This window comes from Larimichthys crocea, chromosome XIII, assembly GCF_000972845.2.
Source record: "Larimichthys crocea isolate SSNF chromosome XIII, L_crocea_2.0, whole genome shotgun sequence".
Lineage (NCBI taxonomy): Eukaryota > Metazoa > Chordata > Actinopteri > Sciaenidae > Larimichthys > Larimichthys crocea.
Genome location: NC_040023.1, coordinates 15728234 through 15746941, shown reverse-complemented (window position 1 = coordinate 15746941; position 18708 = coordinate 15728234). Strand labels below are relative to the sequence as shown.

Here is an 18708-nt window from a genome sequence, read left to right as displayed (position 1 = left end):
TTAACTGACACATCTGTGACCCATGTTTTGTGCGAGAAAATCCTGCACCTGTCCTATTGAACAAGAGGCCGCAGTTCAGTCATTAAACCATTACTAATGCGCAACACCTTCCCAAACAGTCAGTCGGCAGTGCGTTATCCCTCCTGACTCCGGAGCGCGTCTTTGAAGATCAAGCCCTCCTGTTGGCACAAAGTCCGCTCGTCAAGCGAGAAGTTTGAGGTGGGCTGCTGTGTTGTCCGTTATTATTTCATGATGATGTCTCCCCCCCGCACATTAACGACAAAAACGATTGTTTGCCGTTAGTTTTTGTCGATTTAAATATGTGCCTCTGGTAACGGATCTCTCTAACTTTGAAATGAAAGAGCGCATTTATCCTCAGAGCTCCCCTCCCTCCATCCGTCCTCCTCCATCCACCAGACTCCTCTCAGAGCAACTGGTTCACATTGACAAAACCTCAAACCCACATCTCCCTCTCCCTCTCTCTCTCCCTCTCTCTCTTTAACATAACTCTCTCAACCTCTCAAAATATTTCATTTTGCTCACCTTCGACTTACTTATTTCTTTCTCTGAGCTGCTCTTTACATGCGAGATGTCAAACTTTGTGGAAAATAAGGAAGGTCGAGACACTCCAGGCAAAAACATTTGTTCATGCGCTGGTCAATTTTGGGATTTTTGGCTTTCATAACATGTCTTCTTTCAGGCTGGTGGAAAGAAAACGCCCTAAATACACATTTAGGTGTTTATTTGACTACAATTTGTCCATTTGCTCCTGTAGATTTCACCAAAAGTTACTTGTAATACAAAAAAAGAATAGTCTTAATGTAAGTAGTCAACTGGGAAAGTTTAATGGTGATATCTATTAGTTAAATGTTCACCCTATTCACCTGTAGAGTCTCCCTTTAAGCCATTTGGCACTACATTTTAATAGAAAACACTTTCTAAAGGGTGACTAGTGGATTTATTATTGGTAAATAGATAATTTAATAACTCAACATTGGGGTTGCCAGGTTGTGGCAAATCTTGTGTTTACATGTTTCTCAAAGAAAGCCTAGAGCCAAAACTAGTCAGCCTGCAGTTATAAATGCCAGTACTGCTTAATAAAAGCACAACAATCAGTGAAGACAGGTCATCTGAATTGGTTTAGACGCCAGGTAGGAGCTTCCTGATTAATTTGAGGAGCTAGTATCGTGCTGGAAGAGGATTTTGCACAACATGGCCAAAAGTTGTACTTACTAATAGCTTATAACTGATCTTGATTTTAGCCATTTTATTTTAATTATTCAAATCCAGATGAAGGCGACCTTGTTTCCTGGCACAGTTGACTAGTGAAACACAGGTGAAACTAATAACATAATTAAAATCTGCACTGTATCGAAGGAGCAATCGTTAATCTCATTAGTTCCACGTGTGCTTTTCCTGCTTTGACAGGTCAAATAATGAGGAAACAAGATTGAAGTTAGACAAATTAATTGATAAGCTCACACTTTTACAAGATTTCTAATAGAGAAGGAAAGAAAACAGATAATTTAGTGTGTAAAAACTTAAAATGTATTTAACTTTCACATTAATGATGAATAAAAAAAGACTATTAAATTTATGTTTTTATAATGTAAATGACGGTCAAGATCCTATGATGAAATAAGTGTCTCTTCCAGGATGACAATGCCACCATCTACAGGGTATGAGCTGTTACTGAATCAGAGACTAAAGAGCAAAGAAAGTAAGATGTACAAAATTATCTCCTTGGTTATTTAGCCATGTAGATTTCATTTCACATGTATCTGGCCTGCTCAATGATCCCGGTCCATGTTTTTAATGGAGTAATTTGGTCGAGCACCATCTAAGCGGATTTGAACATCTGAATCATTCTTTTAAAGTTCTTGGGCGCCCCTCTCAGGCCTCTACAGTAACAGCAGTACATTTACTAACATTGCACTTTGAGCATTCCCATTTTATGTAACTCCTGAGGGAAATTGTCTACTTTTTACTCCACTGTTGTTTATCATACAGCTGTATGGGTTACTTGCCTTCAACAAAGTGTAGCACCAGAGAAACATTTATTTTATTCACTAAGTCTAAGTGAGACTGTATCTATCTAAGCATTAAACAACACAATACCTAAAATGTATTTGAAAAGAAGCGTACTTTATTACTGGACAAGAAACTTCAACACTTCACTGAATCACAACCCAATAATCCACAGTATGAGAGGCAATTAAATATAGGATTCAGACTGTTAAAACAACAGCAAACAACTGTTGTGTTTTGTTTTGTGATGTGTGTGCACCTCAATATAATCCTGCCTGCACTATGTTTTATGTTCCATGTAGCATATACTAACAGCATAAATAAGAAAAAGAAAGTCTCTGTTGCAATAAATGGAACACAGCCTTCATTAGCATCAGTGGAAACACCCGTGTTGACCCCACTATTTCATGTCAAAAGGGGCTGCTGTGAAAAAGGTCTATTGGCCACTACTCTACACCACTATGGTGCACCTGTTGCACTGCTTCATATTCTCCTGTCTGCCCTGATCCGGGGCCGGGGCCATGTTGGCTATAAGATGCTACAATGCTGAAAATATGCACATTGCTCCACTGCAATCAAGACAATCACACAAACCTGCTATTCACTTACACACACACCTGTTCTCCATTGACTCAGCCACTATATAAACCCCCAGCGCTCCACAACTTCCCTGCCAGATTGTTCTTCATTGCGCCCATGCAAGACCCTTCTGCACTTGTTTGGATTTTCTGTAGTTGACAAAGCCTGTCTTGGACTCACCGTCTCTCTTCCCTGGTAAATTACCCTGCCCTCTGAAATCGACTTTGAGACTCTGCCCTGTGGTTTTTGGCTGATTTTTGCTTCAGCATCCTGAATACAAATCCGTGTACAGCTGTATACCTCCCTCAGGAGACGCTTGGTACATTCATCACCGTCTCCTGCCTGCTTGTACCTTTGGTGGAGATTAAAGTGCCTTTAAAAACTGTACCATAATCGTCTGTGGTGCATCTGAAGCTACCTCTGAGCTGTTGTTATACTGGGAGCCACAGACACGTGAGATGCTTTTACATCATAAAACCCTCCACATAAACAACTGACACATTTTACACTCATACACTGTATTGTGTGTGTATATAAAAAAAAAAAAAGTATTTTTAAATACAAAAAGTTTCCACATATACTTTACTACTACACTAATTAAATGCACTCATACACATATGAAACCATACTACTGAAAACCAACCGTATAACTGTATGTCGCAGTAAAACCACCATCCATTAGTGGCAGTGCTGCTCAGCAAAACTCCAGTCTATGAACGAGGAAGAAAGTCTCCATCTTTGATTTATCATTACTTTTAATACAAATGACCCAACCTTTCTATCAGTCGTATTTTGTTACCTTATACCTACCTGTCGTCGATTATTCCCAACCTGATAAGTCGCCAAGAACACTTCCTTTTGTTCAGTAAGGTCACATTCACATCACTATTCCCTAAACGGATTAAATGAACGGTGCGGTTACCTTACCACGTTACCTTGGCAGCACTAAGGTGAGTGACAGGTGAACAAGGTGTAACATTTACGGCATTTTTCTCACACACAGGAGGGCTAAAACATCTGTGAATATTGGACTTACATTACTCAGGTGGACAGAAAGAAGACTTCAATTTGAGGCCGTTTTCCGCTGGGTGTGTAAGTAGGTAGTTTTTGGCACCTTTAAGCCAGGTAAGCGCTCAGTGCTGCGAGTTTAGCCTCTGCTGACCCCTAGTGACCAAAAGTGACATGACAGCCCAGTATCTCTTACTACTTGTTGAATTGAGGAGGATTTTACTGTGTTTCCAGCTCATACTGGTCCTTCTGGGTCACTACACACACAGGTCTACACCAGTTTGACTCATTTTGATGTCACATTTAGAGGGTCTACACCAGTTTGACTCATTTTGATGTCACATTTAGAGACACTGAAGGGAATCAGACAATCTTTGTGTGTGTGTGTGTGTGTGTGTGCGCGCAAAAAATCAGTCTTTTGTAAGGGTTTTGCAGGAAAGTGAAGTGAAAAGAGAGATGAATATATATATTAACAGCAGCTGTACACATACCAAAACAATAAATCAAGTCCTCCCCAGTCACTGGCAGTGAGACATACCTTCAAATACTACAACTACTTGCCACACTAAGGGCTTGCGTTGAATTAGTAGTGTGTAATATAATCAAGATGCACTTCATAATCGAGCCATTGCAGGGACTGGAATGCATTTAAAAAAGCCCCCCCATACTTCCTGACATTTTCCCATTTGAGTATAGAAGTTAGCATCTGATTTTCTTTAGTTTGAAGCAGGACACGATGTTCAGCAGCCATTGTGTATGAGTATGCAGGGCCTTGTCTCTTTACCTGAGCAGGATTGCTCGCTGAGCCAGGAGGATTATGAAGGTAGAGTTTTTTTTCAGCAGTTAATTTAATCATCTCCCCTCCAGTGACCACAAACAAGAGCAACCAGAGGATTTGGTTCTAATTTGACATTTAATACCTGGGTTAGGGTGTGGAAGATCTCCTTCCAATACTTGTTAAGGCTCGGGCATGACCAGTACGTACGGATAAGGGAGGCTTTAGCAATTTTGCATTTGTCGCATTTTTGCAGTAGGGACTAATCTTAGGATATATGCAAAATAACTTGGCTTTTGAAATATAAGCCCTATGTACCTATTTGAATTGGATTAAACAGAGGCGACCACATAGAGAGGTTGAATTAACCAGTTTAAGTATAAAGTTACATGTCTGAAAACGGAGGCCTAAGCCATCCTCCTATGCTGATCTGAGCCTATCTGACATCATGCTATACAGGGATGATCCTTTTTTTGAGATGGATTTAATGAAAGGACCATGACATAAAGGTTATAGGAAAGCACATTATGCCTTACTTGTGAAAATAAAAAGAAAATTACTTGAATGGAGACTTTAAGATCTATAAATATTTTTTTTTGCCTGGGTTTTCACCCAAAAGGCAACTTAATTAACCTCTTTTGCAATAAACACACACACAATGTCAACTTAATTAACCTCTTTTGCAATAAACACACACACAATGTCTATTTTTAATACTATATATAACTCTATTTTTAATAAGCAATGTTTTCTGCAACATATTTGTCTTAAGTTTACAGCCAAACATTAATCAACCCACAGGCATCCACTTTTCCCGTTCCTGTCCTGTTAGGGATGGTTCAGAGCTTCTACAGCATTGCATCACTCAGAAAATAAAGGTCCTGAACTCTGATACTGTTTAAAGTGACATGCTTTTGCAATATGTTAAAGGCATAGGAATTCCTGTGAATAAACACATTGTTACTTTCACTTGTCACCACTTGGTGCCGCTCTGTTTCAACTATTTTCCTAGCTTGGCTCAGCAGCCTTATGGTGTGCTTGAATACAGTAACAGATGGAATTGCAAAGATCATCCGAGGCCAGTTTGTCTTCTGATTGTTAATGGTATGACTTATGAAGATCAGCTGATGACAGAGTCACATTATGTTCCTTTCACATTTAAGGTAATGTTGCTGAATGTCTCTTTCTCTCTCTTGTAAATGAGCTTTCCCAGTCAACTGTCATCATGTGGTGATGGATTTATGCCAGGGGAGTGCAATGGGTTTGCAAAGTAAACTCAGAAATGGCCAAAGCATCTTGAAATGAGAAGAACTTCATTAGCTTTGATTTATGAATCTGGTGAAGGGAAAGATAACGATCATTAGATAATTGACCTCCGTCTCTTCATCATTGCTCTTACAGTTACTGCCTAATTGACTTTGGTCTCCATCAGTGTCCTTGCCATTATTGCCTCCCTCTTCTTCATCTTTATCTCTCTCCACATTCTGTCTTCATCCTCTTGGGTCTTACTTCTCACATACTGCTTCATCGCGACCACAAGGAATCCAGCTACGAGCATTATTTTGATTATATATTCCCACAGTAACACTGTACGATGATGTGATGACAAATACTTGCACGAAGAGACACTTTTTCCCTTCGCGGTGTTACGCATTAGCATTTTTTGGCAGGTTGCGGTTGCTATAACTGGACTGACAGCATACTCGTGCTGACTGACAGCTGTATGTAAAGTCAGATGCACTTGCTCACGTACAGGCAAACCTCATTGTACTCGACGGTTGGTTGAACTGGATTGACAGCCAAAACACGCATGCATACACACAGACTGTTTCACACCAAGTTAACTATGCAGGCGCCTACTATTGTTGGACATAAAATCAAACCTGACTTGAAGGAATGCAGACTAGATAACATTTATAGATTTTGCAAACCATTGCTGCACAGTAGAGTGAATATTGAATACTTCTAGCATTCCCACTAAGGATTAACCATTTGAGTTGTCTTACTATTTCTATACTCTCTACACAGACTTTAGAAGTGACAATTAATTAGACTTCACTGTTTTAGACTAGTTCTCTGATGCATATTTGATAATTACTCCTAATTGTGCCCTCATATTAAGGGCAAACGTGTATTTTCTGCTCTGAAATCAAGAACTACACAACCAGAAAATATCCTAAACTACATGTGAGCCATATCAGAGACAGCATTGGAGGAGAACTGATATCTAAAGTTCAATTTTCCCTTTTTAAAGCAATTTTAGGAGCAAAAGGAATGTCCCTTACTGGGCGTGCTACATTTGTTGCCATGTCCATGGGATATTTTGTCTGTTGGATGATCAGTACATCAATGTCAGACATAGAGCCTAGCTGTGTAGATGGATAGATAGAGGGAAGCAGGAGACCATAGCACCAGTGTGTTACATATTATCAGTGCAGTACAGTAGCTGTGATTTGTGAAGTTAGATGGTAGTGAGTGACAGTTTAGTGTTAGTAGACGAGCCTGTTTTCCGTCTGTCAGTAGATGCTCCTGCAACGTCACTCCTGTTTGGTTTAACAGGAGCCGTGCCAACATTATATACCTGTGGTTGTGATGGCTTTTTCTGTCAGTGTGCACTCCTTTATAGGCTATTCCCATGAAAACACTGCTCCTTCAAAACATACAGCAACTACAGAGTCTGTGTTCATGTGCAGCAGCCAGTAGTTTTTTTTGTTTTGTTTTTTACAAGGTGTGCTTCCTTCACCCCTGTTCCCCAAATTTCAGTCCTCTGCAACCAATCAAACGACACCACAGCCAGCATTGCACTGTGTCCAGCTATGACATGTCGTTCTCTGGTATGCTTTGGCCAGGCCGCTGTCTGGAGCTGGTCAAAAGAGGAAGTAGATGAAGAAAGTGAGGAAGGGAGAGAGAAAAATAGAGGGTGATAAGCTGAACCTCATGTATGCAGTAATTAAACACAGGCTTTTTAGAAGTGCCACTAATGTAACTCCAGCTGTTATTATGTAGCTGTGGAGGATACGTTTTATTTACAAAGTTGTGGATGAAGTGGGCTTGTGTGTATTTGTGTGCATGCTTGTCCCTTTAGTGCATTTGTCTTAACAGTGAGCCAATCCTTTAAAAAAAGGAATGAGTCATGGCGTTCTGACAGCTGATCACCCTGTAATGCCTCATGATCCTCCTGGGCGCCTCTCTTCAGACCCCCTCCATCCCACGCTCTGCTTCTGTACATTTAATTCTTATATTTCTGGCTACATGTGTACATGCTACATTATGTGGACACACCCACTCAGCCTTGGGCAAAGAATAATCTCCAGTGTAACTGGTAGATTTTTGAAAATGCAGCCAAGACAGTCCGATTAGCAACTTGATATGCGAGAATGATGAGAAAGACATTTCAACTCATCTCTACAGACAGATATCTGTACAGGGATGTAGATATAAAAAAAAAATCTAATTAAAAGCTAAATAAGCAATATTACTTTCTAATACTGCTCGGACTATAAATGAAAACAAGAATGCTTCTGATGCTTTTTTTTGTTTTGGTGTCCAAATACTTTTAGCAAAGCAGAGTATGTGTATCTGAAAAGAGTGTCAATACAAAGTTAATCACTCTGAGAGATTTCGTCTCTCTTGTATTTCTTGTACGCTCTGCTCCGTTCTCTTATTCTGTCTTCACAGAGTATCTACCGTCTTTTCATCATCTCCCTCGCGCTATCCAGAGGTCACCGTCAGAGTCTGTAATCAGATTTATCATTACATTCTTCATCTCTACAAAGACTTCATTCAGCCTACCTCTGGTATACTGTAAGGCCATTGTTTTGGATGATGGTGCTCACTGAAGACCAGCAGTGATCAGTTCAGGGATTCTCCCCACTGAGCTGACGGTAAATCTGTAGATGTCTGAGCAAAATCCTTATTCTGTGTAAGTAAATGAATCATCTTTTATAGAATTAGATGAGGAAGTCAAAAGGACACTCTCGTCATCTCAACCCTCCTCTAGTCTCTGACTCAACGTCTCTGTGTCTTTCCGATCCACTCCTCTCTGATTTTATTTCCCTTAATGGAAGGATTCTCTACCCAGACATTAAAAAGTTTTGAAGGATGTTGGTTTGAGTGTCCTGTGTGGCTCAGTGGGCCAAGGTGCCAACCATATATTCTTCATTTCCAGACTTCCTCCCATTACCATTACTGAATACCTTCCCTACTCTCTCATGTCTGTCCTGTGGCTTATTAACTCTGCATCCTGACAGAGAAAGAAGAAACTTTTAAGATCATTTAAAGGAACAATTATACATGGCAAGAACGCCACTGTGGTTTTAGTGACTCCGTTCTCTCCTTTGCTTCAGTAAACATTCAAACTGTAACGATGAAAGAGCAGTGTGTGTGTGTGTGTGTGTGTGTGTGGTATGCCCTCATGTGTGCTATTCTTGACCAAAGTTTTACAAGAGGCCTCAAAGGTTCTTGGGTGGTCTAATTGCGTTTTCCACAGGAGATTGGTGCGTGTGAGTTAGTGTATCAGTTTGTGCAGGCTTGCAGGTGTGTGTGGATGTAAATCAATATCCTAGCCAGAGACAGTACAGTATGCGAGGGTGTTTAATGACACTCACCTGTCATCACACTGTCACATGCATGTTCTTTCTATGAATTTGTGCATGTGTGTGCAATAACAGACTATCATGAAGATATGCCCCCCGCCCCCGTCATGCTCTCCCTCTCAGCCATCTGCAGGGCATTTCTCTACGAGCACTCCCACTTCTTTACTATCTAACCCAGAATTCACTTGACCCGTGTGGCAATAATTGCTTCAACCAGACCACAAATCACCCGGCGTGACTTTTGTGACATGCTCTGAAGTATGCAGACAAGTACACACACTCCACTCCTCCCCGCACATAAGTCATCTGTCAAACTGCAACCTGACTCAGCCGTGGCCCCTGGGCACCTAAACTAACCTGCTCGTACACAAGCTTTAATGCCACCAATGTTTGCTATCTGTTCGGATAACTATGGTTACCTTGTTAGACATATTAAAAGGATATCCACTTACTTCTGGTAGGAGGAGTAAATTCAGTTATATGTAGCCGTATTGAGTCATCACACAGGTGTTTTTTATTCTGTAGGTATGCATGTGTGTGTTGTTACTCCTTCTACAGTATGTCTGACTTTATTTCTTGACTTACAGGGTGTGTAGGAGCAAGGTTAGGATGTTGCCAAACTGTCTTCTGTTCCTTGTTAAACTTTCTGCCATGCCAGAAACCTGCAGGTATAACAGCGCCGTCTCTGATGTTAGCAAACTAAGACAACGTGTTCAGTTTGCTCTTGTTTTTCAGATCGTCTTGCGGTGCTGCGTCTTCTCACAGGTCTTTGTGTTCACCTTTTGGGTGAGCCACGACAGCGTTTTATGAGCTGCGTATACATTGTGAGTCTTTGATGGTATGTGTGAAGAGTTCTCAGAATGTGTGTTTTCAGTTTGGTATGTGAATGTGTGTGTATGTGTGTGTGTGTGTATATGTGTGTTTTTTACGGGGCTCCGGTGCAGGCCGGGCGTTTTGAAGGGGGCCAGACAGCTGCCTTTTACTGCCCCAGGGGGTAATAAACAGTGAGGGAGGGGTAGTTATTTACCCCTTTTATTAGGGAAAGAGTTAGGGGGGGGGGGCTTTATTGAGGTCACACTGTAACTACACACAGCTGCAGGGCGAGAAGAGAAATAAAGAACAGATAGTTTGGGAAAAAGAAGGAGTTTTGGCATCACTAAATTCCTCTCTGAGGAATCTAGTTTTGTTGTATAACTGTACATGTGTACTAGTTTTTGAACCCAGGGTCATCCATCTTTCTGCCCAGCCCCTTTTTCATTTCCAGGTCCCTTTTAAAAGCCCACTCCTTGTTAAGCACATCTGCTGTCAATCAGCTGTACCACGTAATCCAATTGGCATTTCCTGCCATTTGGAAACACGCCCACTCTCTGACCATTTGATAATTGGTCAAGTAGTTCACTGTCACGACCCGAAGCGGTCCCAAGTTGACCTCTGTTTGTCTTATCACCCTGTCTGGTTTCCATAACAACAGATGTTCCATGAAATAGGATGTTAAAAGGAATAGGCCGTATAGGTTAGAGACTGTGGGTAATAGTTTTTGGGAAATACCTAGCCTACCTTAGCTGAGAAGATTGACACTACACTCATGTCTACACGACCACTGTCCTGAATATATAGCTATAGACGGTTATCAATGCTTATAGCATAAACACTGGAACAGGAGGCAAAGCTCCTGAATTAACATATCTTGTTTGTTTAATCCGTTTCCAGCCAACCAGTGGAAGGATTGACAGCAGTGGTGAGCTAGCCATTAACTGTGAGATTAAACAAACGAGATATAACACATGTTGATAAGTGAGATTTGTGCTGGTTATTACCTTCATACAGTGACGGGCTTTCCCTGTTTCCAGTCATAAGCTAAGCTGACCGGCTGAACGCTCCAGTTCAAATTTTAACGTACACACACTAGGGTGGTATCAAACTTCTCATTTACCCAACTCTTGTCCAGAAAGGCAAAATGCCCCCAAATGTCCCAAAATGTTGAACTCTTCTTTTAGGTCACACAGGCTTTTTTGACTTTCCACAGAAACATGACCCAAACTGGCAAATGAAATGGAAATAAAGCAGAGCGGAGTCTAAGGGTGGTATTCCCGCAGCTGGTTCTCGGTGTGTAACGTCACATGCCAGGGAAAGTTGCAGGATGAGCAGAACGCATGATTAAAAGCGAAAGTCAAATGGATCGGCCTCGAAGCGTGACGAGTGGGGAGTAACGAGGGCATGTGGCAGCAGAGAGATGATTGACAGTGAGAGAGGAGGGTGGGGAGAGATGGGAAGACAAAAAAATTGAGAGGGAGCAAGAGAAACTGGGAGGGAGGGGACAAGTTATTCTAGTAGCAGACAGCTGACAGAAAGCCTAAAATAAGATGGAGCCATCTAATGTGCACATATTCTGCAGCTACACTCACAAACCATAAAACACATGCACTGTTAAATGCTTTTATGCCCCTAATGGTTTTCAGTACGGGGTGGCCAAGAATCGACGCCAAGGTTAGTTAATACCATGCTTTATTGTTTTCCCATAGAAAGTGTTTTTTTTCCTACGATCACATTTCTTATAAAACAGACACAAAGTAAAAACTTTAGCAGTACTGTATCAGACTCCTAGTGTAGTAATAAATATAAAATGTCGTTGTGAGATAGAAAAGGTTAAAGTTGTGGGGCTGGGCTAAATGAACAGAGAGGAGGGACACATCAAAAACTGACCTGAAACTGGAAGAGCTCATAGATTGGTTTACACATCTACAAATATAGTCTCACACCTCTTCTCCTGCCACACAAACTCTCTCACACACACATACTAGCACACACATACAATGCCAAATAAATGAGCTGTCACTCAGCAAATCCAACATACAATGCAACATACATGTTTTAAAAACCCAGCTGTTCACGTTTGATGGAGCTGGAGGGGACAGAGGGATAACTAAGGAGCTAAGACCATTGTGTAGATACAGGACATACAGCACTAGATACAATTAATACACACTTATTACATGGTGAAGCTAGCATAGTGAAGATACTGGAATAAAACTATAGGCCGCTATCTCCCAGCGCTGCCTTAACAAAGCAGAATAGTGATGCAAGTGGTGATGCAGTAGAGCGAGGGGGAGCTGGAGGGATGAAAAGTGAGAAGTGCTCTTGTTCATTGTCGTTCGTAGACTCGGGTGCATACCACATCATCTGCTCTCATGGTCTGAAAAGAGAGGAGAATGTATATGTTAAATGTGAACTGACACCGTTATGTGAATTCATATAAAAAGTTAAGTATTTTGTTGAACAAGCCATTTATGTTAAGTCTTTTTAAACCTCCAAATTGAGCTAATTTTAATGTCTCCAGCGGTGAGGACCCACATAATCTCACTGTGCCAGTAAACAACATTTACAGAAAGTTGTTTAAGAAAACATGTTCTCAAAACACTCAGTTATACCCACTGCTGGCTTCTAAAAAGCAGTTTTGGTTTTGGTGCTTCAGAGCACATCAGGAGTCCTAGATTTAGACTTGCTGCCAATCATCAAGCAACCATTACCCCACAAATATGTTTTCTGTGTGCAGTTTGTCAGTTTAAAACTGTTTACTCCAAAGAGAACAGTGTAGGATGCATGTGTCATCTCTGGTTGGACTGGTTTTGTTTAAATAATTATTTGAAATACTTGTCAAAATTAATTTGAGGCAACTTGAAATGCCAGCTGGGTGGGGTTTCTCTAGAATAAAGTTCTGTTTGTGGGACAGGCGACTTATAATTCACATAGCAGCAAGACAAAACACTACAAGCTGGTAAAAAAAAAATATAAGATCATATTTGACACCTGTTTAATGTTTGATTATCAGACTTACACATGACATAACATCATAATTATTTGTTTTCCCTGTTTTAATTTTTTGCATACTGGCTTTCATGACTTCAAGCTGAGGCCTGTACTTTCATTTGTAATCTTGACAGAAGTTCTTTGATCTACTGCCAGGAGGATAATTAGATCACCTTACTGTACTCTTTGCACAATGATACACTTTATGACACCTAAGATTATAGGCTACAAATCATAGTGTAAATTTGTTGTACAAATGAGGCACCAATAAACGAGGAAGACCAGCGGTTGGTGGAAAAAAAATAATGGACTAAAATTCAAAAAGGTATCACAAGTTTTGGTCACTAGATGCTTACTGAATATGAAATACAAGATAATGTTTTCCTTTTTCTTAGGCTACAAAGTTGGAGTAACAATACTGACATTTCAAGGGATTCATATTTAATTTTAAAAGTGCGATATACTTGCAAGAAATTGCGATGGAATTACAAAATAAACTTTACACTTGTAATATGTTTACATATTATAGTATGCTTTTAGATATCTAGTATAGCTACTTACTTACTGTTGTATAGTATTGTAGTTTGGGGATAGGATGCAGAGCAGTAACAAAAGATTGGGTGTGTATCCATTTAAGCTTGTGTCGTGCCAAAGTAGCTATATGCAGTGGCCTAATTATATGGAGCATTTTTACTCACCAAACCTGTTTGTTGAGTAATGTAAAGTATAAAATATGACATGTTGACCAACATGAAAATATAATTAAGTAAAATGTACCAGCAGTGGTTATATACTATTTGATAGAGACGTTGCATGGACAAAGAATAAGCCAGCAAGGTGTTGTGTTTAGTCACCAGTAAAGACAATTAATGTGCCTAAAATGGTTGCCAAAATCTGGTTAAATATGACCTGCATAACGTCCACAAATAAATTAATATGATACAATATATAATATGTATAATATAATATATAATTTTGGCAAATGGTGTAACTTAAGGTTTATCAATGGCTGACAGACATCGACAACTGAGCCCTCTACCATCCTAACATTGTAGGTGATTTTTGATTCAGCACTACAGGTAGATGTGGTTAAAATGTTATTAATGTTATGTACAACAAGATTACACTGTCATTTTTGCTCTTGTTGCCTTTGCTAGTTCTAAATCTAAACTCTGGCTTGGTGGATAGTTTGTTGTAGTTACCAGGATCAGTTTGCCGTCATTGGTGAGCTCTCGGGACCAGGACGTCTTAGGCCCTTCTCCTTTCACCAGAGTCTGCTCACAGCTGATCTTAGTGTCGGTTTCCCAGCGTGGAAAACTCTGAAGACACACAAAGAGAGAGGGGGAAAAAACCATGAGACACATTGTATTAATTGTTTGATGCATAGATCAGTGGATGCACAGACATATACAAGGGCATTCAAAGGAGAAGGGAGATAATGAGAGAATAACTAATGGAGAGGGAAGACAAAAAAGGTGGAGCAATCACTGAGAGGTGATAACTTGTGATGCGCTCATCGGTACAAGAGCGAAGCGCTGGCTGGATGCATGTGTTTGCTTTGGAGACGGCCAAACAGAGGCCATCTGTGGGAAAACGGGGCGAGCAACGGGGAGAATTAGGGAGGGACGGAGGGCAAGAAAGGGCAAGAAGGGGGAACGGAGGGAAGACGGGAAGTTGAAAGAGGTCGTAAAGAGTGTGAAGGAGCATAGTGTAGCATTATAGGCCTTCAGAGACCAAGGGAGTGGTAAAGATATGCTATCAGTCCAAATATGGTGAAAAGCCAAATTAAACAGATTGATGTAATCTGGACAGATGCCTCTCCAAACACCCATTTCTTCCGTGGGTGTGTCTACAAAGAAAGTAGAAGCAGAAGAGCAATTTAGGAATACGTTGTGTTGTGTACCGTGCAGGGTCGCCCATCCACTGTGGCCTCACTGAACTCCTGCCCCACAGTGAAGGTGATGTGGGTGGTACGCGCTGTGGTTGAGGTTTTAATAGACAGCGTCTCTCCATCCTGCGTGATCTCCACCAGTGGCTTCGAGGCTGCCTTCACCGCAATCACACGCAGCATCACATTCACAGCTAAAGAGAAAAAAAAATGTGTAAGACAAGGAGATAATGACAAAACTACAAGATTTTTAGGTTCATGTAAAGGACAACACACAAGTAAACACTTGCTGTGGCTATTCTGATTGAATATTTCCCATGCGTGCAGTACACGCCTTTTGTGTCACACAGTGTTGATCTGTACAACTCAGCCCTTAGGAACGAGGCAAATTAAACCCGTTTTTACCAGATTATGCATAAACACTGGCTTTAGGCCCTGTGTGTGTGTGTGTGTGTGTGCGTGTGAATGTGTGGTGTGGTGTTGCTGCTTGTTCAGTGTTCGCCTCCACACTCAGGGTAAAAGGAGCAGCCTAGCATTGCACAGCTCTGTCCAATAACGATGACAGAGGAAACAATGAGGTCATATGACAAAGCACGCCACATCTGAATTCCCTTCACCACGCCACATCTGATTCGCTTAAATCATCTTTACAAACACGCACAGACACAGACTCAAACTCTGAAGGTGATTTGCATCTTCTGCAATACAACTGGCATCACACACTCGTAGTGCGTTGCAGGGAACTGATGATACAACGTGGGAAAAGAGAGGGAACGAGGAGCAGACCGGTGTGGAGGGAGGAGAGAGGTGGAGAGAGGAGGGGGTGGGGAGTCAGACAGACGAGGGGGCAGTGGTCTGTGTGTGGTGTGTGAAGATCTCTGTCCAAGTGTGAGGGGAAGTGTGTGTACGTCATCCAGTGTGTATCTGCCATCGAGTTGGGTTTCGCACTTCTCACCTCTCACACATTCCCACCTGTCACCAAGGGTAAATATATACACACTCCGAAATGCACAGTCATTCAGCATGCACGGGGATGTCGAGACTGTCTACTGTACGCACTGCACTGTATGTGTATCTGCGCACATGGCACAGTATGTATGTGTGTGCATTGTCATCATCACAGTGTGTGCAGATGAAGCTGAATTGTGTAAAACTTAGTGTAACGACATCAGATTATTTAATAAATACCATAAGTCGTAATTGAACCTCATTGGACCGAATATATTCATACATTTGATTTCTCAGACGTGCAGTCAGTAGTGGAAAATAAATAAGTACATGTACTTGAATTCTGTACTTAAGTGCAATTTTTGCAATACTCCACCTCTGCCAGCTGCAACATTATAATGCCGCTTACATGTTAATGTATCAGAATAATAAACCAGTTATATAATATGTGAAATAATCAAAGACCCTGAAAAAGACTTATTCTGCTGGTAGTTAGTACTTATTTACAAATGTTGATAATCATTTATTAAGCAAAAATGTCAGACATTTGTTTGTTCCAGTTTGTAAGAATGTGACCTGGCGATGCAGCAGTTCAAGTAAAAGTAACTGCCACATGAGTTGGTAATGTCAATTATTATTAGTTGTAACCCTAAACTTGGATAAACCATGACTTCCAGTTGGAAACAAAAAGCCTCAGTCCTTGCCGCAGAAAAGAGGAAGAAAATCTAACTCTGGTTGAGAAAAACAAAAGTCTCCTTCCTACAAGTTTGGATTATTTCAGGCAACAAACCGACCAGCAGGCACTAACTGTTCCATCTGTTGGCTCAGGCACAGGAGTGAAGTGCTGGCCTGTGGGCCATTTGGGAGCCACGGAGGGGGCTGAAGCTTCTCAAGTAACTGCCAGTCGTTAGAAGTTAGAAAATTACCTGAACAGACATTTGCAAATGTGTGACCAAAAGAAAAAAAAAAGTGCTTTAATTGACACAGACCTGGCCAGATGAGGACTCACACACAGATAGCTAGACAGACGGTCAGGGTCAGAGGTCAAAGAGCAGAGGGCAGAGGAAGCATTTGGGACATGGGGAGATGAGAAAAGAGGGGAGGAGAGCAGGAGTGAAGAAAGGAAGAGAGGATGGAGGGAAGCAGGAGGGTGGTGGGTGCTGACAAGCTGCATACAGCTGCACTCTGCCCCTTAATGATACCGAAGCCCATTCCTCTCTGTCAGCCATGCCAACGCAGGTGGATATCATAGGAACACATAAGTGATACTGTGTGAGTGAATGAAAAAGTATTGGCTCAGGTACAACAGTCACTTAGATCAACTTGCATTCCTGTTGTAGTTCTTCCTCATGAATACTTGTCTTACACCTCCCATCTTTTTGGCACTCTCGCACACACTTAAGAACGCACGCACAAGCATACAAGTGAGTGTGTGCACACGCAAAAACATGCACAGTGTTATTGCACACGCTGTTCTGCCATCATATTGCTATCTTTCCCTTTTGTTTCAGCCCCTACCTAACTGTCTGCCTGAGAAAAACACACTGTGGTAGATAAATGGACAAAGTTAGAGACCTGTTAAACGCTAATTGGTGTTGGTGTGAAATTTGCGCTCCCGCCCAGTGGTTATGTGTCTATATTCAGAACACTCGTTTGACAGCTATTTCAATAACCAGACAATGTGTGTGTGTGCGCGCGCGTGTGTATGAGAGCGAGACAAAGAGCGGGGTTGTTTGGTGCAGACATCTTGGGCATCTCTCCGTGTGCGCGTACGCGAAGAGATGAATTCCAGGTGTGCACTGGCAAGTCATCTAATGGGAATTGGTTATTAACGACAGACGGCTCTAAATCCACACACACACACACACACACACACACACACACACACACTGGCGCCTGTCCAGACTCCCAACGCACCAGTGATGTGACAAATCACAGCAGCAGGTGTTTCTCATTTCCCCCCACGACTGTCACTTCAGATAATGATGTGACTGTCCTGCACTGTATCCTGCCATAACGGTCCTCTTTAACACACACACACACACACACACACACACACACACACACACATGTGATGCTGTGACACAGACAGATGTGCCGCCGTTTGTCTCTATTGTGTTGGGGGGGAGAGGGGTGGGGCTGGCCGGGCGCCAAGCACTGAATTTTGGGTTCTGCAGAATGACAAAGACCCCCCACCCATGCGATACAGAGGGTGATCCCCGCTGGTGCACGGACACAGAGGAAGACCCATAATGTGCTGAGAAAGCTACAGTTTGAGCTGACACATCTGATCTGTGTCATTACGCACAGGGATAAAAGCTTCATAAGAAACCGCTCTGGCGCAAAAAATGAGTCAAGTTGCCATGTGACGGTTATTCTTTTCTTTTTTCTAGTTGAGTCATAATTTTTTTTATGACTTACCCAACTTTTTTAGAAGCTCGTCGAAGTTTTCAGAACTCCTCATCTGCCAGGTGCCGGCGAAATTGGGGATTTTGCGCTCCATATTAAGCTGCAGGTAGTTTGTCACGTCCAAGTGTGGTCGGTGCGCTGCTGTCCCCTGCGCGTCTTGCGTCAAAAATTCTCCAAGTGCTACCCTCTTAATCTGATCTGGGTGTATAGGCGCGCCGGTGTGGGTTGACTCTGGCCTGTCCAGTCACTTCTACCCTCTTCGCGGGATGAGTGTCAGAGCTCTTATCTCACCTATGTGCCGGTGCGCCTTAGAAGCGGCTGCGATATAAATGAATGGCACAGAGAGCAAAGATACTTGTGTAGGGATGCTCACGCCCCTTTCTATACCGACACGCCCCGCAGGCCAACAGATTACAAGCAAAGGTCCACAGTGCTTCAACCTGACCCCGCCCCTATAGGCAACATGTGCCCTTCAGGGCTGCCCACGCAGACAGCATTTGGAGACGCCTCTCATCCACGCGCGTATCTTGAATTAGCCAAAGTGACCGCGCCCTGATGGCCCTGTACCCTCTTGAGAAACCGTTGCAGACTTGATATATTACTATCATTATTACTATTATTGTTGTGATGAAGCAGGCACTTCTATTATGCGGTGAACATTATTAGTGCAA

At 41.9% G+C, this 18708-nt stretch overlaps 1 protein-coding gene across 1 annotated transcript; it reads right to left on the bottom strand.

Annotated features, from left to right (window-relative positions):
* Window positions 1–11473: 11473 nt before the first annotated feature.
* crabp2a (cellular retinoic acid binding protein 2, a) lies at window positions 11474–18375 on the bottom strand. The gene is made up of 4 exons (XM_010750388.3): window positions 18050–18375; window positions 14696–14874; window positions 13995–14111; window positions 11474–12178 (listed from the first exon to the last, which is right to left on the bottom strand). The coding sequence occupies exons 1-4, from the start codon at window positions 18129–18131 to the stop codon at window positions 12128–12130; spliced, it is 429 nt and encodes a 142-aa protein (XP_010748690.1). The 5' UTR covers window positions 18132–18375; the 3' UTR covers window positions 11474–12127.
* Between the last annotated feature and the right edge of the window lie 333 nt (window positions 18376–18708).